The following is a 21,910-nucleotide window of genomic DNA, read 5'->3' on the forward strand; positions in this document are numbered from 1 at the left end:
ACACACGCAGTTACAGTACAATAATAAATGTGTTGAGATAATGTGGCTTGGAAAGCATATTCAGTGTTCACTTGATTAAACAGTGGAATTTTGCACGATGCCCAGAAATGAGGTTAGCAAATGGCTTCGGCGCTTGCCAGCTTGGAAGTGCACAAAAGGAAATCGGGGGGGAGAACATAGTGTCTGCCACTCACTGGCTTCTCAAAGTACTTGATGAATGTTAGTGTACGTCACTTGGGATAATGCAAGTTAGCTGTGTGTGTGTGTGTGTGTGTGACTCCAAATATGGAGCGAGTGTGACTGTTTGGGCTTGTAATGACTTTGCTGAGCCCTTACGTTGGGCCCCCCTCTCGCAACGCACACACCTCTCTCGCTCTCTGCATAAGAACTCACAATGAACTCTCAGTTTCACCTCTACCTTCACGAGGGGTGCGCGGCAAAAAAAAACGTAGTGATGCACATTGTTGATGCGTCCGCACTCATAAATATGCTGCAAAGCCTTAAGCTTGCACATCGGCATCCTGTAAGGATTTCAGCGACTATCGTTGTACAGCCTATTCATCATTACACATCTCAAGAGAGCCGATGCATGCAGTACATCAAATGTTCTGCTACATATCCATGGGCCTAGACGACCACAATGTATCCCACTTGGCATGCTCTGGCAACGTTGTTCACGAATCATAAGGTCAACTTGAATGATGGACATTTTTATAAGGGGGAAAAAAATGCCAAAACTTCACTAAAATTGAAGACGGACATTTTTGGCCCAACTCAAGAATGACTAAAAGCACCTCGGAGAGACATGCAGTATGTTCTCTTACTGTATGGAGATCAAAATGATGCTGTGATACATAAACCAGGGTTACTGTTCTAATTTTTCATTTTTTTTTCATCCCATCACGTATCTGAAATATTAATGTTAATATTAAATATTAATATTAATAAAAAATCATGTGCATGTATTTATTACAATATATTCATACTTTAGCATGATTAATATTATATTTTATAATGTAATTCATATTATATATGAATAATACAATTGCATTTTTATTATTTTTTACATTTATTTTATTATTTTTATTTATACATTTTTTATATTTTTATGATTTGATTTATCATGACAGATTTTTTATTTTTAATATGTTTAATATTGTATTATATGATATAATTTGTATTATATTAAGTCAAAATGATCTACCTTTTTCTATAAAACATATATAAAATCTAACTGGTAAACTTGAAATATTGTTGTAAATATGAGTGATTAGTAGGGACGCTCCGATCAGGTTTTTATGCTGCCGATACCGACACTGATCATCCATGAGTGAAATCGGCAGATACCGATACCGATCACATAGATTAAGTGAATTTTTAAAAATGTACTATTGGCTATATCAGGGGTCACCAGCGTATTTCTTGTGAGAGCGACTTTTACAAAATGAAAATTGCCAAGAACTGCTCATTATCGCAACATTTATTTTCAAAGCTTATTTCAACCCAAACAAAGCGAATATGCTTGTTTTACCAGAACACCAACAAAAGGCTGGTGTCCACAACTCACATTTTGTATTTCAGAATGCATTTCTTTCTACTGTTCCCACATTATTAACTGAAAACCTGAATGAAAAGCAAGCTTGCGGGCGCCTCATGTGGTCTTGAGGGGCTCCCTGGTGCCCGCAGGCACCATGTTGGTGACCCCTGGAAAAGGGAACCATAAAAACTGATTTGACTTACTTTTTCAAAATCACTTGTGAAACTTAGAGGATCAGGCGCCTTCTTTAAGGAGACTTTGGATGCAAAAGCAGCTTGATGGCGCTCCAGCAGGACCCCCAGGCAGTCGGCAAAGGCTATAGGCTCCAGTATACCCGTGACCGTAGTGAGGATAAGCGGCATAGAAGATGGTTGGATGGATGATCATAATGTAGTTGATTAAAAATGGCTCAATTCTGATTTCTCTCAAAGGTCATCATGAATTCATTATTGCAGTTTATTCATCTTTTTAGTGTGTTTATTTACACAACATTACTTAATATGCCATATATTGTAATATTTTTGTTTTTTTTAAATAATAATGTTTCTAATTATTTTTAAATATTTTAATATTTTTTGGATGAAAGTGTCCATTATTATTTTGGCATTTTAATTATCATTTTTTTGTTTTTGGTGAATTTCTCCCACAGGTCCTCCAGATGTGGAGCAGGCTTGCGAGCCAAGCGTGCGCACCTGGAGCCCCAACGCAGGTATCGAGCAGGGCATCGTGGGCCTGTCCGAGTGCCCGCTCCAGGGCTGCATGCTCCAGCTGGAATTCCCCTACCCGCTGGTGCCGGACTCGCTGACCGTCTGGGTCACCTTCTTCAGCCCTGAAGAAACGGCCCTTCCGGCTATCCACAACATCCTTCTCCTCACCGTCAGCGGCAATAACATCTCTTTGGGTCCCAGCAATGTCTTCTGCGACACAGCGCTCACTCTGAAGCTGGACATAGAGGAGGAAGTTTATGGGGTCCAGTTTTTCACCATGGAGCAGCACCTGGAGATCGATGCCACCCTGTTAGCGTCCAAACCGGACTGCTCTCTTTGCAATGACTGCCAACCTCTGCGTTACCGGCTGTTGAGGCAGCCGCCCTTCACCCACGCACCACATGGGCTCATTTTCAATGAACCCAGTCGGCGGTACACAGACAGGTGAGTGACCTGGTAGGTAAATTACATTTTGAGTCAACTGTCCGTGTGATATGTTCTCCTTGAAAAATCTTTTAAAACATTTGGACAACACCAATGGTTTGTTTACAGCCACTCCAAATTTAGTACCTGTAAAAATTCCTGGAATGGGTAACAGTATCCCTGGAAACAGGGGTGGTGTTTTCTTCTTTCTTTTCTTAAAGGCTTGCTAATTAGGGATTTTTCAAGCTGACAGCGAGTGGGTGTTTGTTTATTACCCTCACAAACATCTTCTTGCAATACCAGATATCCTTTTCAAGCCACCACCACTACTTTCAAACCTGCGGTTCAACTTTTATTTCCAAACTCGCAGGTCATTCGTTGCCCACATTTGTTTTTTCCCCCGTTCCGTGAAGCGAGGGCAAACAGATGGCTTGTTGAAAGTATTATGTGCACGCCGCGGTGAGAGTTTAGGGCTCTGCTCCCGTGGAATGTGCTGACTCTTCAAAGAAATTTTTTCTGGTGTACGTGGCACCGATTGGCGTGTTGTGCCATGTCGCAGCGGCGTGGTTCACATGAGAAGGAAAAAAGGGGTTCTGATAAGATGTGAAAGAGGGCGCACGTTACGCAAGATGGAGCGATGATACTTCCTAGTTTGGACAGCTGGAGGTCCTCCAAAGGCAAAGTAAGATGCATTTTATTTATTTATTTTTTTTGTGTTACTTTGTTTATTTATTGATTTATTATCATTATTTGTTTTTTTTTAACACCTTCTTGTCTATCTATTGTTGCAAATTCTCTATTCCTTTATCTCCCTATTAGAAAATTGTGACATTTAACGACAGGACGTAAGTAATCATTAATTGCTGAGACATGGAGAAAGGGTAGCATTAAATAAGCTCTGCCTCTTCCTACTGTAAGTGTAAACATGTGATGTACTTCGCAGTAACTTGTTAAGCATGTCCGAAACAAATAAAACCATTACCATTTTATTTGAGGGGGCAGGCTTTGCCATACTTCTGTGATTATTGACGTACTGTAGGTAGTTTAAAAGCTGCGGTGGATTTCACGAGCTGCGGTTGCATTCCCGTGGTCGGGGTCGGTGGCACTGGCGGACTGTTTACCTTCCTAAGTACATATGGAATGTTGTCGCTGGTCAGGAGGGGGAGTTTGTAGCAAGTTTACAACAACAAAAACAGAACATATGAAAAGGAATTCTAGAAACATAATCCAAAAGCAAGTAGTAAAGACCACAAAGTAAGCCAAGTCTTCTTTCCTCTCGGGTGATTGATCTTCACTGTCAGGCCGCTGGCCTTTACCTGAGCCGGGTCAAATCGAGCTGAAGGAGCAGTTGGATTTCTTCGTCTCCGTTCATGGGTGGCGCTTTGTTTGGAATGGCCTATCGCCGGAAGGTCAACGTGAGAAGATGAATTATGCCGCAAAAGGAAGACGTGTGAAATGAAGAGGCGATGCGTAAGGTTGAAGGTTGGACTATTTGGGATTAAATCAATTGCAAGGCTCTGCAGAGGGGCAATAGGTGATGGAGGAGAACATTAGGGGGTCGAGAAAGCATGAAGAAAGAGGATTGGTGTGACCTCCCCAGGCACCCCTGCCAGTGGACTAATCCTCTCAGTGATGTGAGTTTCAGACCTGTCATTGGGTCAGAGGCTATCTCAGAGCTGATGTGAGGAGACCTCCCAGAGAAGGGAGAAACTCTCCAATCGACCCCACCACCCCCTCTGTAATTGGGATAGACCCTCTTTCCCAAAGCACGAGATTGTAGGCCCGACTATGTGAAATGTACTTTTTTATTTGGTTGTATATGTCATAGAGCCTTTTTATGAACACCGAATGTTGCTTGTTTTCTCCACTCTTGAGAGAAGAGTCAGTCAAACAATTGCTTTTGAATTTCCTGGCTTTCATGACGTCATGAATGGAAAAGCAGGCTTCGCTACACATCTTAAAACAACCTCTTCCAACTGTCTGCCAGTCAGCTATAGACGTGAGAGCTGTAGGTTTGCTAATTTAGTTTTTCTTCAGCCTAGAATGATTGCTTATGACGATTGTTGTATGTAATATACGGTACCTATTATGTTGGATATGGTATAAAATGTTATGTGGAATGTAAATAGTATAATATGGCACCTTTAAAAGTATTCAACATTTAGGTATTGTAAAAGCTGTCCTTGGTCCGACTTCTGTAGGAATGGATCGGAGCAGTATCAGAGCTGTAAAAGATGCGGGACGATCGGAGGCAATGCTGTAATGCCGGGACAGAAATGTGAAGGTTGTTAGTTTGAATGATGCGATAGTGCTATATAGGGTAAATACAGGCCATTTAACACTGAAAAGCATTGAGGCCATAGATGACTATCTGCTCCCGCATGGACAAAAGATGTGTTGCCTTGTTTGTTGTTCTTGCAGTCACTAAAAATGTGTTTGTAAGTGTTTTTCTCATCTGTTTTTGTCATCTGAGAGCCTTTAGAACAGATCAGCAAGATGATAACAATCTGAATTGTTGGACACATACATTAAAACCTTTTCTGGGATGAAACCATAAATAAAAAAACTACAAGGTATATTCCATCACCTTGTGCCAGACTTGGAAGATAAAACCCCTAGTCAGTATCTAGGTCCACAACGAGCAAGGATAAAATCATATATCAAGTCCTAAAAGGCATGTAAACACATCACAAGTGTCTTGTTTTACCTTTCATCTATACCTTCCCCCCTAAACATTACTGTAAGCAGCAGCAGTGAAAGATGTCTCCCTCATCTAAATACACCAGCTGTGTGGGCTTAGAAAAAGGCCTGATGTTCCGGAACTGAATGACGATCATGCACATTAAGTGTCTCTGGGAAGTCTGAGAACCTTTCCGATGTTCTTTGATTGATTGACTGATTCACTGGATTGACTCGTACCCACTTGGGATCAACAATGCATCTATTTTACCAAGAAAAGACATTTTAGTATTTGTTTTTAACACCGCCTCTCGAGTCCTACACTAAAAAAAAAAAAAAAAAATCAAAATAAATAAGATTTTTCATGGCATGTAAAGTTACTTAGTATTGGTATCTTGGTATCAAAATAGTCGGGAGATTTTGATGGGTTGATGTATGTGACATTGTACGTATGTTTTTTGCCACTGGGTAAGTCAAAACTATGATTTTTGTTTAATGAAAGAATGCTGAAGTTAGACTTCAAATCCCCTATATGTATGGAAGGCAAAACTGAAAGCAGAAAACTGAAGAAATGGTCAAACATCTGATTAAAATAAACCTTATAAACATTATAAATAAACATTATAACGCTTTTAGCAGAAATTGGACAGGCGAGTGACACTTGACCTGGAAAAAATTGTATTAATTGGTGTAAATCAACTTTTTATTTACCAAAGTGAGCAAAAGAACATACTGTGAGTTATGTTTGGCAATGATTCACACATGTTGCCACAAATTATGCATGTTACAGTCAGTAGAAATTCGATTCTGGATCCAAATTTCTAATTGGCTCGTAGGTTTGTCAAAAATTCACCTGGAAGATGTCATCACATGAAGTTACATGTCCACTGTATGGGTCTATCCTAGCGTCATTGTTTCTGATCGAAATCATTTCAATGTAACCCCAAGCAATGGACTAACAACAGAAAAAAAACTGACTTTGTTCATATGAAACAAAGTCATAAACAGAAAACAGCAAAGGTTCAGATGAGTCATAAACTGTATTTTTTGCAGTTTTGTCTTTATGTCCAGTGAGTTTTAGCCTTAGAGGAATACACCACTGCACCGTTCGGAGTGGCTAACATTAGTTTAAGATGGGCAACGTTTTTGTCAAAATTTGATGAGTTATTAATGATACTGTATATGCTGGTCTTGCTTGTTTTCAACATTTGCCAGCTAACTGCCTATGTTCCTAAAATTGGTTTTGCTGGGCTTTCAGCTGAGTGTGGTTATAGTGACGATAACCGTTGATAATCATTAATATTGTGACAAGGTTAAGTCGACAGGGAGTTGTGAGGGGAGGAGCTTCAACCCGGCCTGACGATGGCCTAGTGGTTAGCATGTTGGCCACACAGTCAGGAGATCGGAAAGAATCTCCGATGAATCTCAGTTGGGCATCTCTGTGTGGAGTTTGCATGTTGTCCCCGTGCGTGCGTGGGTTTTCTCCGGGTACTCCGGTATCCTCCCACATTCCAAAAACATGCATGTTAGGTTATTTGGCGACTCTAAATTGTCCATAGGTATGAATGTGAGCGTGAATGGTTGTTCGTCTATATGTGCCCTGCGATTGGCTGGCGACCAGTCCTGGGTGTACCCCGCCTCTCTGGGATAGGCTCCAGCATACCGGCGACCCTAGTGATGATAAGCGGCCAAGAAAATAGATTGGATTGATGGAGCTTCAACCTCGTCACTCGTGTTGTGGTCAATTAACAGACACAAGCACTCGCTGCACTGCTGATCAAAATTTTAGGACCAGTTGAACAATTGCAAGAATTTACATTTTGCACTCTTCAGGAGATTCCAAGTAGAGCTTCAAAATGCAAAAAGAAGAAATGGGAGCGAGACAAATCAATTTTTGAGGAAGTAATTGATTGAAAACAATCATTAAACTGAATTACGCTGTTTATCAGCTGATCAAAAGTTTAAGACCATAGTTCAAAAAGATGGAAGATGAAGATGGCTTCACGGAGGGCATCCACTGTATGGAACAGATGTGCATTTTGGTCAACTTCCCTTGCAATCCATCCCAAACGTTCTCAGTTGGATTTAGATCAGGGGAGAACGCAGGATGGTCCAAAAGAGTGAGGTTACTCCTCTGGGAGAAGTCCTTTGTCAGGCAGGCCTCGTGAACTGTAGCATTGTCCAATTGGAAAAACTCAGTCATTACCACACAGATGGCCTTCAGTCATGAGGGATGTATCTCTGATAGCCAGCTGCCATTTGACGCCCCTGCACAACGTGAAGCTCCATTGTTGCATTGATGAAAAAAGCACCCCAGATCATGATGCCGTCACCTCCACCATGCCGTGTTGAAAACATGTCAGTAACGTTGGAATCTATCAGAACCATCAATATTACATTTTTTATTCATCAGAGATTAAAACTTTCTTCCACCTTTCAATATCCCATATTTGATGCTTTCGTGCAAATTCCAAACGGGTAATTTTGTGGCGTTGAAGGAAATGAGGCCTTTGAATACGTTTTTTGTTCCTAAAACTCTTCTCATGCCGTCTGATGATTATTGGGCTGCGCTCGGCACCAGTAACAACCTTCATCTGGGCCAAGGATCGTCCTGGGTCTTGACGGACAGCCAATTGCATCCTCCGGCTCAAGGCCGGTCACATTTTTTGGATCTACTGGCTTTTTTTTCCACAACCCTCAAGATGTTTTAAGAAGTTTTGCCTTACTGCGTCCAGCCTCAGCAGCAGGCTGAGGTCTTGCTCATGCAGCTCATCCATCCGACCGTGTTCAAAGAGAGAAAGCTTTTTTGCCTTTGCCATCAAGAGATGATGACAGTATGAATATCTGATAGAAAATGACATTGAACCCACATTTGATTTTGCCAAGATTTTGGCTTTGAAAGGCTGTGGTCTTAAACTTTTGATCAGACTATTTCAGTTTAATGCTTGTTTGCAATAAGTTGCATACTCATACTCTTCTTTTTGCATCTTTTTGCATTTTCAAGCTCTGCTTAGAACCTGAGAGCCGATTTGAGGCTCAAGAGGTTAGAAACCAAGATGTTTCTACTTCTTTTGCAAGGATACACTAATTGAAAGCCTTGTCATATTATCTTTCTTTCTGTGCAATGCATTTGCCTTCGAATAGCCTGCACTTTACAGTACAGTATATAAATAAACCTGCCATGCTTGCTTCACAGCTTCAGCCGGTCTTTTTGTAGTACGAGCCTACTGTACCAGAGCCTCTAATCACTAAAAGTGTGCTTTTCTTATGAGAGATCTTGAATCAGATTTCTATTTTTAGTACTACAGTATATCACAAAAGTGTCTACATTTTTTATTATAGCTCCTTGTATGACCATATTGCATAACTGAAACTTGGATTTACCTTAGAGTAGTAGTGTACACCTTGTATAGCAGTATAGATGTTTTTATCCACTGAAAATGAGTCAACACACAGCCATTGTTGCCTAAATAGCCAGCAACACAAGTGAGTACCAATAGAATTGTGTCTTGCGTGGTGGCGCCACGGTAGCTCGGGAGCTGCGGTTCATTGACGGGAAACATGACTTCCAACATATTGTGACATTCTGAAGCACAGCATGATCCCTTCCCTTGGGAAACTGGGCCGCTGTTATGTTCTAACATAAAGAGTCCAAACACACCTCTAAGATGACAAGTGCCTTTCTGAGGAAGCTGAAGGTGAAGGTGATGGCGTGGCCAGACCCGAACCCAACTGACCAGATGTGAAGCGTGTCAAAGTGTCCAACATCCCCCGCTTACACTGGTGATGTCATTATGGAGGAGTGGATGAGGATGTAAGTACAGGGTTCCTATGCAAGTATGGAAAGTATGGACAAGTATGAAATTTGATTTTATAATTTTCCAGGTCTGGAAAAGCATGGGAAATGGGAACTCAAGTATGGAACACTTTCCAAGACTGTCACCATGCCCTGTTCTGTTTTCTAAAAGATAAGATTATGACTAACTAACCAAAAAGAAATGGATTGATCTGTTTTTCTAAGGCGCTTGCTGGGGTAGCTAAGATGTTTCTGTGAGAGAACACAGTGGGCGATCCCATCCTGGAAAACATTTGGAAAGATTGACAAGTTCAATGGCCAGCCCTCTGCTCTTGTCCTCCTCCAAACCTCTTTTATGAGCTACATTACCTACAGTAGCTACTGTATAATCTCCTGGAAATTACTATATGGTGACATAATGGAATACATAATCAGAATAATGAAAGCAAATGATTAATTCCATAATTTATAGACATGATACAAAGGCTGCAACTCATAATTATTTTCTTAGTCGAGTAGTGTGAAGCTTGTTGTTTCGATTCATGGAGTAATTGTCAAGGCCCTCGACCGGATGTGTCCAAGCCGCATACTGAAAAATCAAAGGATGCGGACGCCACTTTTACGTTTTTGAAACCAACTCATGTAGCTATATAAATAAGTTGTTCATATCTAAAGAAAAAACAGCCTGCATCTCAGCTTTGTGTTATTGGTGACAAAGAATTATTATTAGTATGAACCTTTTTTGCTTACATTACACTCTTTTGCTTGTTTTTCCTTTCAAAAAAAAATATTTTTTTTTGCAGATATTTCAGCTTTTTTTCTCATATTTTTTTCTTGTAATATTATGTCTTTATTTGCATAATATTTTGACTTATCATAATATGATGACTTTTCCCCAACCAAATTTTGTTCCATTCCATTCCATTCCATTTTCCTCCGCTTATCCGGGTCCGGGTCGCGGGGGCAGCAGTCTCAGTAGGGAAGCCCAGACTTCCCGGTCCCCGACCACCTCCTCCAGCTCCACCGGGAGGACACCGAGGCGTTCCCAGGCCAGCTGTGAGACATAATCCCTCCAGCGTGTCCTAGGTCTTCCCCGGGGCCTTCTCCCGGCTGGGCATGCCCAAAACACCTCACCAGGGAGGCGTCCGGGAGGCATCCGGACTAGATGCCCGAGCCACCTCAGCTGGCTCCTCTCGATGTGAAGGAGCAGCGGCTCTACTCTGAGCTCCTCTCGGATAACCGAGCTCCTCACCCTGTCTCTTAGGGTGAGTCCCGCTACCCTACGAAGAAAACTCATTTCAGCCGCTTGTATCCGCGATCTCGTTCTTTCGGTCATGACCCAAAGCTCATGACCATAGGTGAGGGTGGGAACATAGATCGATCGGTAAATTGAGAGCTTTGCCTTCCGGCTCAACTCTCTCTTCGCCACGACGGTCCGGTACAGCGACCGCATTACTGCAGACGCTGCGCCGATCCGCCTATCGACCTCACGCTCCAACCTTCCCTCACTCGTGAACAAGACCCCGAGATACTTGAACTCCTCCACCTGGGGCAGGACCTCATTCCCAACCCGGAGGGAGCAATCCACCCTTTTCCGACTGAGAACCATGGCCTCGGATTTGGAGGTGCTGAGTCTCATCCCAGAAGCTTCACACTCAGATGCAAACCGTCCCAGTAAACGCTGCAGGTCACAGCTCGATGAGGCCATCAGGACCACATCGTCTGCAAATAGCAGAGATGAGATCGTAGTGTCCCCGAACTGGACTCCCTCGACACCTTGGCTGCGCCTAGAAATTCTGTCCATGAAAATTATGAACAGAATCGGTGACAAAGGGCAGCCTTGGCGGAGGCCAACGTTCACCGGAAACAGGCTTGACTTACTACTGGCAATGCGAACCAGGCTCCTGCTCCGGTTGTACAAGGACTGAATGGCACGTAGTAGCGCGCCACCAATCCCATACTCCCGGAGCACCCCCCACAGGACACCGCGAGGGACACGGTCGAATGCCTTTTCCAGGTCCACAAAGCACATGTAGACCGGTTGGGCAAACTCCCAAGTACCCTCCAGGACCCTTGCAAGGGTGTAGAGCTGGTCCAGTGTTCCGCGACCAGGACGAAAACCACATTGCACCTCCAAATTTTGTTTCTCATACTATTCGCATTAAAAAAAAATCAACTTTATGCTACTTTGTCTCTTAATATTATGACTTTATTTTCCTTTTTTTTTGGTCTTTATTCTCATAAAATCACTCATTTTCTCAATTTTTGCTGTTGTTTTTATGGTTTTCTTGTTCAATTGTATTTTTAGAATGTGCCGAGGGCCAATAAAAAACAGACGCTGGCCCCAGGGCTGCATTTTGGACACCCCTGCCCTAGACGGACCGAATAAATATGAGCCAAACACAAACAGTGTTTTGGTTCTCAACATATCAGAAAAGAGGCTAAAATGTCACCTTTTTCAAAGTCAGAGCTGATGTGTGTGAATATCTTGTTTTGCCTAAAAACACAAAGATAATTTCACGGATGACAAATAAGAGCGGCTGAAATAAGAGGATATTTACAAAAATATTAATCAAATACCATAATAGTTGTTGATCAATTGGATAACTGAGCAATCATCGATACATTGATTTTTGATACGTCTCTAATGATATGCATCTATTTACCGAGTCTGGGAAAAGTGTGGAATTTTGAAATGTCAAATCCATAGAAAGCCTGTAAATAACAACCTGTGCAGAATTCCAAAAGGATTGAGGCAGTGCTAGATAACAATGGCGCTCACACTAAATATTAATACTTTAAACGCAGTTTGGACATGTCCACTCAAAGGTGTATCCTATTTAGATAATAATGGCTGGACAGTAAATCTACACTGCTTTCTAAACTGTACGCTGACTCTTAAGTTATATGCAAGATTAATTTACTCATAATTGTATTGTCCATAATAAAATAAAAAATAGTAAAATGCTTGCTGAAATGTGAAGGGTGTAGTCACTTTTGGGAGATTCTGTAAGGCCAAATTTCCCAAGCACAATCACAATCCCACAGTCAATCTGTACTCTCAGTAATTCCAGTCAAAGACCGTGAAATAAAGACTTCAACTTGACAAAACCGCATTGACTACAGTCTATTGTTTCGCTGTTTGTCTTCCATCAACTCCTCCATGTTGCCAGGACAGGATGTATTGTGGTCATTTTTGTGGGACTGTCTTATTGAATCATCCAAGTGATTATAGTTTAGTGTGCGTGTGAAGCTTTGTTACCCACAGTGGCTATCATAGATTGTGATGGAGGTGGCGCTAGCTGCCTGTGGTCAAAGCCAGGATGTGAGTCATGACCCAGTGGGCATCTGACTTGTGTTGTATTGTTGGAATGGCTTCTGGGCATCACAGAAGCTGATCAGTGTGGACACGAAACTTGAATAAAAACCGGAAACCAGCGGTTTTAGGGACCATACTTTCGTTTGAGCATGTGTCACTGTGTTGGCTTATGCTAGTTATTTCGTTTTTGGCACTTAATCTCTGTTTTTTGCTTGCCTCAAAGTCACCCTCAGCTTGACTTTTCCAGATGCTGAACTAATTCAGACTTGTTTGAGTGTCGCCGCCACGCGCCAATACAGCAGAACAGGACATGCTGATGCATTGAAGAGGGCCTTCGGGGTGAAGCATGTTGTTTCAATAACACAACATAGTCCAACAGTGTGAAACTTAATATTTTTTATAGTATAGACATTGCTCTCTTATTAACTTCACTGGTATGTGTTGAACAAATACACCAAAAATGGAAATTATGAATAAGGCAGAGATGGAATGTCATAATGTACCCAAAAGCTCAAAGAATGATAAGTCTGTCACACATTTACACACTAAGTGCATCTTTTTGTAACTGCATGGCTCTGCATAGGATATTCCATTCCTAGAAAAAAAAAACTTGATGGTCCACATGAAACAATCTACTACATCTATAGGCCCTATTTAGCCTAATTTAGAAACACTGCCCACCCAACCATGTATACTCTTGTGATGATTAAACAAAACATATACAGTACACATCCGTCTGCTGTTACGCATTCAATAATGTAGACAAAATATGGGCCTACTGAGAAGGAAACTGCGAGCAGTTAGACGGGAGGCTGGGTCTTTTACAACATCTTCTAGCATATGCATTTGTCACACCGAAACATTAGCAATATGTCAAAATACTTGGGAAATATAACTAAGGAACTCAGGAAAAAAATAGCATAGCAAGACATGGCTGAAACACTTTTACCGAGTCTAAGCGTCTTTTTGACACACAAGACTGATTGTTTTCCAGAATTTTCCAACATATGCATTTGTCAAACCCATAGAATTATTAGTAATTCATCAAAATAGTCGGGCGAATAGAACGCAGGGGACAGGATCCTCTTAAAAAAATAACAAAAATCATAGCGATACATAGCCTGCTTAATATGAGTAATTGATCAAAATATTTGGCGAATGGAACTCAAGGAACGGGATCCTCTTCGAAAAAAAAACATAGCACAACATGGCTGATGCACTTTTAAGCAGTCTAAGCAGTTTTTTTTTTTTTTTTACACACAAGACTGATTGTTTTACAGAATTTTACTCCACAAGCATATGTCAAACCCATAGAAATATTAATAATTCACCATGCCTTTTCCAGGTCCAAACATTTTTTTAACACTGGACTATTTTAGAAAATTTTCCAGCATATGAATTTGTAACACCCAATGCAATATTAGTAATTAATGCAAATATTACCTGCCGCCGTATTATCTTTGGAGAGAACTTGTGATCGGCATCGGTGTTTACATTCCACCACATGCTGACACAGCCGTTGCGTATGAGAAGATTTATGCAGTCACAGCAAGGCTTTGGTATTTATTTTTGGGGGATTTTGATCATGCCACACTGGGCTCGTGTCTGGCTAATTTTCACCAGGCTGTTGACTGTCCCACAAGGAAAGACACGACTGTTGACCTACTGTATGCTAATATTAGGGGTGCATGCAGGGTTTCCTCCCTACCCCCGCTGCGAATTCTGAGCACAACCTGGGCCACCTTCAACCACAATACGCCCCCCTTGTTCAAAGGCAACAGACAGCAACACGCGTCATCAGAAAATGTTCTCCTGCAGTGAAGGATGCGCTGAGAGACAGCTTCGAAGCCACAGACTGGGAGGTGCTGCTGAACCCACAAGATGAGGCCATTGAGGGGCTGACACACTGTCTGACGGATTACCTCAACTTGTGTCTAGATTTACTCCCCCCCCCCCCCCCCCCCCGGAGGAGCACAACATGAGCATGCATGAGTAGACCTCTGCCTGAGGTCCTGGATCTCCACCAACCTCACGGACAGCCCGCAGCATGCACGGCTGAAGGACGGCATGTCAGCATCACAGGCGCTCCTCAAGGCACTGTGTTGCCTCCCCTCCCCTTCACCCTATGCACCTCAGACTTCTGCTACAACTCTGAGCTGTGTCACAGGTGTATCAGAGACGACCGAGAGGAGGAGTACAGGAGTCTTGTGAAGGAATATGTAATCTGGAGCCACACACATCTTAGAACTGTAAAAACAAAGCAGCTTTGTTTGGCTTTGGGGAAGTCCATAACAAGTCTGAGACCAGTTCTGATCGGGGTAAGTGAGGTAAAGGTAGTTAGCGCCTACAAGTAAATCAGATCGTGGCTGGATGATAAACTGGGCTGCAACACGTACGATCTGTACAGAAGGAGCCAGAGCAGGCTGTCTTTTAATTCCTGCATTTTTTTTTTTTTTTTACCAATCTGCTGTTGCCAATATGATCTTCTACACTGTGGTCTGCTGGGGAGGTAGCACCTCCACAAAGGACTCCTTCAGGCTGGACAAGCGAATAAGGAAGGCTGGTTCTGTGATTGGCAGGGAGCTGGACTCCCTGGTGACGGGGACAGAGACAAACTGCCGGCAATCGCAGATGATGCCAGCCAGCCTCTGCAGACCATCATCAGTGTGCAGAGAAGTCTGTTCAGCAACAGGCTGCTTCTCCCGTTACTCTGTGTGCTGTGCTGCTATTGCTATTGTCTTGTATACTGTATACAGTGTTGCCGCTACTGGAACCTTGATTTCCCTGAGGGCACACGCCCAGGGGATCATTAAAATTGTATCTAATCTAATGTAATCTAATTTAATCTAATACAAATAGTTGGCAAATAGAATGCAAGAGACAGGATCATATAAGAAAACTAAGTCTAAATAATTTTTTGGACAGTAGACTAATTCTTTTACGTTTTACAGCAGTTGTTCACAATCCTAGAAATATTAGTAATTCATCAAAAATAGTTGCCGAATAGAATGCCAGAGACGGGATCATCTTAAATGTCTGTGATACGCTATTTAGTTACGTAGTAGCTGCATAATTTTGTGACGCACATGCACAAAAGCCTCTGAAACCCCAAAACAATGAGAACCCACAAATCAAAACTACAAAATTATAAACCAAACTATAAGAGAAACAACAATAAGGAAACAATGCAACTGGGGGTGCTGAATGATTATCAGTTTGTTGTCTTTGTTATTTAAATAATAAACGACTATTTTCTGTGACAGAACCACGTCATGACAGCACCATCACTTGCTCTTTTACAGTTTTCTGCCTTGTTTATTTTTACTTGTATTTTTATTTTTTTTGGTTGTTTATGGATTTTGCGTTTTCTCATTTAAGTTATTGGTTGTTTTTTTTTTTCCTTTCAGACCTTTTATTTTCAGTCTTCCTTATCATGCCGGCTCAAGAAACCATCATGGCAACATACACCTGTAAAGTGAGTAGTCCTCAATAATGCCGACCATTCCGCTGTGTGAATTCATCATGATGGTTTTTTGACCCGCTGTGATAAGAGGACGCACAAACAGGGAGCGAGCCTTGTGTTGATTTCTGTGTTTTGGCTGGTGGAAGTGTAGGCTGCCACAACACACGGCGCTCCCCCGAGCTCTCCTCACTTTTCCTCAAGGCTGGTCCAAGTATCTTCACATCAGTGTGTAATCTTTTTCTATTTTGTGGTTCTCTGGCTGACATTTCTCCAAGGCTTCCTGTTTCCCTGAAATGCGTAAACATGTTTGTGATCTTGCCGCCTTCTCCTGTTTCTCCAGGGATGTGGAGCCGCATGTGGCGTACACCTATCAGGTCCAAACCATCTCCAGCCGGAGCGAGAGCCAGCCTTCCCCACCTCTGGTGCATGAACTTGGGGCAGCCTATTGTGGGGATGGACGGATCCAGAGGTAACCTGAACCAAGTTTATTCTATTGTGAAGTGGTATATATACAGTATATATATGTACTCCATAGTCTCCAGCTTGCTGCAAAGGCCCATTTTCTCGCTTCCCTCAGCCTCCTCTTCGAAAACATATGTTACCAACAGAACAGGAAGTTCAGTCATTTGAAAATATAAGTATTTGTTTATGTAATGTAACTCTTCTACTTCTGAATGGCCGTACACAAAAGGGTGAACATTTGTCGAAACATGCACCCCTACTTGATTTTTGGCACAATCCACAGGGGTCACCACAAATACTTCAAAGTCCTCACTTTGCTGAAGTGCCTTGTTTTCCTGTTGCCAAGAAGTAGAGTACGAACAAGAGACCTTTCTGCATTGTTGTTTGCATGTCTGACTAATGCGTTCGGGTGTAATTTTCGCAATTTGAAGTTAAAAATGTGCTGCTCCAAGCCGACTGTTCCAGTCTGAAAAAAAGACAACGCTGCTCGTGTCGACATTGTGAATGAATAATGAAAATTGCTCTCAAAACAGTTTTTTCTTTGCTTTTAACCATTCTTCTTACACAGTACATGCACTTCTCTACCCGACTGGTAGAGGGTGATGAATTCCTCACATTGAGTCTTAGTTCTTTGGCCGATGTTTCTTCCTGTTTTTAGATATTAATATTATTTATATTTTTATTATTTTTATTATTGTTCTGGCAAATAAATTGCCTTTTTGGGGTCCGTGGTGCACCATTCTGCTTATTTGTTGTAATTATCAATTGTCAGTTTTAAGGCTAATTGTATGAAACCTGGCCAGGATTTGTTTTTTATTCTTATTTTTTTAAGTACGCCACCCCCTCTATTGCGAGGTGAGAGATTTGCATATTGTATATGTCCACACTCAAGACCAATTTGGTCCGATTCACTCCTGCATATATTTGATTGACTATAATACTGACTTGTTAGAATGATTTTCCCATGAATAGTCAGCAAATTTATGCCAAATTTATGTTTTTAAAAGGTCGTCTAATGAGGTCCAAGACCTTTACAAAAAAAACAACAATGCTCGGTTTTGGTTTTAATTTAACAATGTTTTCCTAGTAGTTGTGGATATACAGAGAGCTCCGCCATGACGTGTTGTATGTTGTTTGGCGTGTCTCCGTCTGGATGTTTCCTTAACCGCCTCCTGATGTTTTAGTTCCAAAGGAGAGGAGTGCGACGATATGAATTCCATGAATGGTGATGGCTGCTCCAGTCAGTGCAAGAAAGAGGCTTTCTTCAACTGTGTTGGTAAGTCAATGAATGTTCATATTTTCAAGTCCATACACACTCCAACACCCTAAAAGCTTTGCCCTTCTTTTAACAAGTCTGGAAATCATTACGCTTCCTAAAGGGTGACTCATCTTATTTTACATAGTTGAGTGACTGGCATATCCGACATTCTTCTTCACCAATAGATGGATGGTTTTCCTGTGCTGCTCTCTTGCTCCAATCCCCCTGCAGAAAAACATGTCTGTCTCCCCCTGTTGTGACCATACATGTGTGTTTATGCATGTACGCAACATGCAAGCACGCACATACATGCGGGAGCCTCTGTGAAGTGGCTGCTTCTAATTTCTGTCGGATTGTTGGATGACTGCATTGGCCGTGCTGTTTTTCCACCAACTGCAGGGCTCAAGGGTGTGTGTATGTGTGTTTTTGTAGTCATGCACAGAATTTGGACAATATAGTGATGGCACATTCTGTCTGCTCCCTTTGTCTCCCTCTACAGATATGTAGTTTTATTTACTTTACCATTATTATTGTTGTTGCACATTAAAGGCAGTTTTATATTCATTTATACAGTGGAACTTCTAAAGTCAAACCACTGCCCATTAATATTTGTTCTCCAGTGCATTCTTATTTTTTAAAATGTTTCCCATATATAGGATATAATAAAAACGAGAAACATGCTACGAAAAGAATTGAGATCTAGAAAGAATGTGGAATTTGCAATGGTGTAAATTGGTTGGGAAAGGAAGTTGATACTAATTCTCCAGTCATTTTACAATGGAAAATGAGGGATTGTGGAAAAACTAGCAATGTTTGGAGTGTTAAACATTCCAATGTTGGAATGGTTTGAACTGGTTGAGAACGTACAAGCTTTAGAGGTTCCACTGTCGTTTTTTTGTTTAGCAGCATTGGCTAGTTGAATATAAATGAATATAAAACAACTTCAAAATGTGGAGTCAAGTTGGAGAGACCAATGAATACAGTAGATAAGAACACTAACCTAACATGCCTGGGATATTATACTGTATGTCGTAAAAGTTATTAGCTTGATCCATTAGTAGATATTACAAGAGGTGTCCTGGCTGGTCCAGGTATCCGACATAAAAGTGCTTGGGCCCTTCCCTCTGTTCGTATTACCCCTGCTGCTCTATTAACAGTTTCTCATTTACCATAACGTTTTGATTATGTTAGCTTTTCGTTGCAGTAATGTTTCCTGACTCTTACGTTGGCTTAGGTTTTGGTTGCAGAAGTTATTGTTTTGTTTTCAAAACATTACATGTTGGTTACATGTTTGGTTCCCTCAACGTTCCCCTTGCCTCATTGGTTACACGTTTGGTTCTCTGAACCCGCAGTAATGTTCTTGGACTGTTACTTTTGGTTCGGTTTCTAGCCCTCGTAAGTCCATTTTTGAGCTTCCTCCTGTCTCCGTCTTGCTGTTCCCTTCTTTTCCATATGCCCCCTCACTAGCCCCTTTCGTTTTTTTGGCCATGCTGTGGAGGGCTGGAATTTTGAGGAGGCGGCCCTGGCCAACTTGGCACAGAATAGGCCCCTCCCGCCCCCAAAAATGGAACCCCACCGTCTGATACACAACTTTAGGCTGGGAGCAAGTGTGGCCTATTCTCCTCCAAGCACCACAGGCCTCCAGTTCCAGACCTGAACCACGGGTGGGATATCTGCAAAAATGACTGATTGGCTGTGTCTTCGTGGCATTCTTCTCCCTTGTGTTATCACTCTCCACTTTTAATTCATTCCTTTTGTTTCTTTCCTATGTTCTCTTACTCCACATCTTGAATAGAGATATGATCCACAGTGGTGATGAGAGGTTGATGTCTTCTCTTCTCTGCTGCAGAGGAGCCAAGCATGTGCTACTACTACGATGGTGATGGCATTTGCGAGGACTTTGAGCGAGAGACCGGCGTTCGAGACTGCGGGCTCTACACCCCCAGTGGCTTCCTGGACCAGTGGGCCTCCAGTGTAGATGTTTCCCATGAGAAGAAACCCTACTGCTCAGGCGAGGTGGCTGCTGGATACCCTGCTGTTACCAAGGTAGGTCTTATACACTGTGGTAATGGTCAAGTTTGGACATACAAAACAAAGTTACATTGAGAATGATCACATTCTGACACTTCCACAATACAATATGTCCGAAAAAGGAGCAGGAATATCTAAAAAAGAGAGAAAAATAATAAAAGAATGAGTAACAATAGCTATGTAAAATAGCTAATGTAAAAAAAAGAGATTAAAGATAAATGATTAAATAAAACAGAAATATTGTATAATGTATTTAAAAAAAAAAAGCATCTACCAACCATCTTATTTTAATCCATAATTGACATAATTTTATTTTTTTTTTGCCAAACAACTTCTTTTGCCGCTTTGCCAGTTAAGTCATTTCAAAGATTGGGACATTTAATTAGATTCCCCCCCCCGCCTCCTCCCGTTTGTGACGGATGCATAAATTTGCCGCTCTCATTAAGGTAATGCTTCTTCAAGACGGGACAAGACGCCATTGATTCCACCCGAGGGTGGCGGAAGCATTGATCTGTTGAAAAGAGGGACCGATGGCACAAATCATTACTCTGAAGCATGTATCAAGTAGACACAAAAGCCTCACATACTGTGGAGGTAGAGTGTTGACATGTTGGACATAAAACCATCTCCTTGGACTCCTTATGCATTCTCTTCATTGTCTCTTCTTTGCAAACCTCAGAGCGTCCAAACTAAACCAAGGATTCCACATGTTATGTGGCAGTAACTTCTCAACCGATACTACTATAGATATGAAACTTGGATATACTTTAGAGGAGTCACTGTGCACCTTGTCTTGACTCAACACACAGCCATTATTGTCTAAATAGTTGGCAATACAATTGAGTAGACCTCACAGTAAACATGTCAGTTGTCTAAAGTGTCAATATTTAGTGTGAGCACTACTGTTATGTAGGAGTGCCTTCATTTTCCTTGGCAAGGAATTCACCAGGTTGTTACTGGAATCCTCTTCCACTCCTCCATGATGACATCACTGGTGGAGCTGGTGGATGTTAGACAAGTCACAGGCTATTCACACAGAATTATGGTGTTATGGTATTACAGGTATTTTATTGTTTCAGCCTCTCATCCACACGTAAACCTTCTGGGTGACCTGAAACGGTATTTTTTTAAAACGGCTTCCAGAGTGGGAAGATCTGAAAACATCGGCTTGTTGTTGCCGTGTAGACGGGCAATACAAGAACGATGACGTCACCGACCCACCGCCACCTCATCGCTGTCGAGTGACCAGAAGTGAGGTTTGATGACAAGCCAACATGTCTGAATATTTCGAGTGTCATGATTCGCCACAGTCGACATTCTCCCAGTATTTTCTTATCCTATACTCCCAAAATGACACAAATGTAATTCCACGAGCCTTGAAAAGCTGACGACGACGGACTTTTGCGCATAATTTCTTCTTCTACGGTTTGTTGTGTCACGTGGTTCCGTCCGCGTATCTGTTCACAGCGCCACACGTAGGTTGCCTGAGGTTGCCTTCAGGTGCTCATTTAGATTCAGGTCTGGAGGGGACATACAATCCATCACCTTCAGCTTCCTCAGTACAGCACTTGTCATCTCGGTGTGTTTGTGCTCCTTATCATGTTGGAAAACTGTTTTCCAAAGGCTGGGACCTTGCTGTGCTTCAAAATGTCTCAGTACATGTTGAAATTCATGTTTCCCCTCAATGGATCGTAGCTCCCCCAGCCCTCGCAGGACTCATGCAACCCCAGACCATGACGCTACCATCCCCATGATTGACTGTAGGCAAGACACAATTATTTTGGTACTGCATTGCCAGCTGTTTAGACAATGTCTGCGTGTTGACTTATTTTGCTATATAAGCTGTAGACTTACTACTCTAACGTATGTCCAAGTTTAATTTCAAAAGACCTGTCCCTTGAAAAGTTGTGTGAGATATATTAAGTCTATCCCAAGCCTTACTCCTCTCAGTCAAATGTTTCCTTAAAGAGGCTGAGCAGTAAATGTGGGCCATGTCGAGAGCGTTGAGTGACCATGCATAAATGAGATTAAGGTTGACCCTCTCCCGGATGGCTAAGCTGCCATTGTGGAAAGGTTCTTTGGGTTCAAAACGCTCTGCTTTAGGTACACTCTCAATCTATGTCACTCATTCCCCTAATCCCAGTGCAGTAAATTTACTATAAATTAAGGCAATTCCATTGCTGTGTTATAACGCTGTCTCTGTTCATCCGTATCCATGTATCATTGTTTGTTTCC

At 41.9% G+C, this 21,910-nt stretch overlaps 1 protein-coding gene across 1 annotated transcript in view; it reads left to right on the plus strand.

The window, feature by feature from the left end:
• Positions 1 to 21,910, plus strand: part of pappaa (pregnancy-associated plasma protein A, pappalysin 1a) — a 111,295-nt gene that overhangs the window by 33,678 nt on the left and 55,707 nt on the right. The window contains exons 7-10 of the mRNA XM_054756995.1: positions 2,187 to 2,688; positions 16,265 to 16,393; positions 17,571 to 17,662; positions 19,494 to 19,690. Of these exons, the coding sequence (XP_054612970.1) occupies positions 2,187 to 2,688; positions 16,265 to 16,393; positions 17,571 to 17,662; positions 19,494 to 19,690 (920 nt within the window). The remainder of the gene's footprint in view (positions 1 to 2,186; positions 2,689 to 16,264; positions 16,394 to 17,570; positions 17,663 to 19,493; positions 19,691 to 21,910) is intronic.

This window comes from Dunckerocampus dactyliophorus, chromosome 17 (genome assembly GCF_027744805.1).
Source record: "Dunckerocampus dactyliophorus isolate RoL2022-P2 chromosome 17, RoL_Ddac_1.1, whole genome shotgun sequence".
Lineage (NCBI taxonomy): Eukaryota > Metazoa > Chordata > Actinopteri > Syngnathiformes > Syngnathidae > Dunckerocampus > Dunckerocampus dactyliophorus.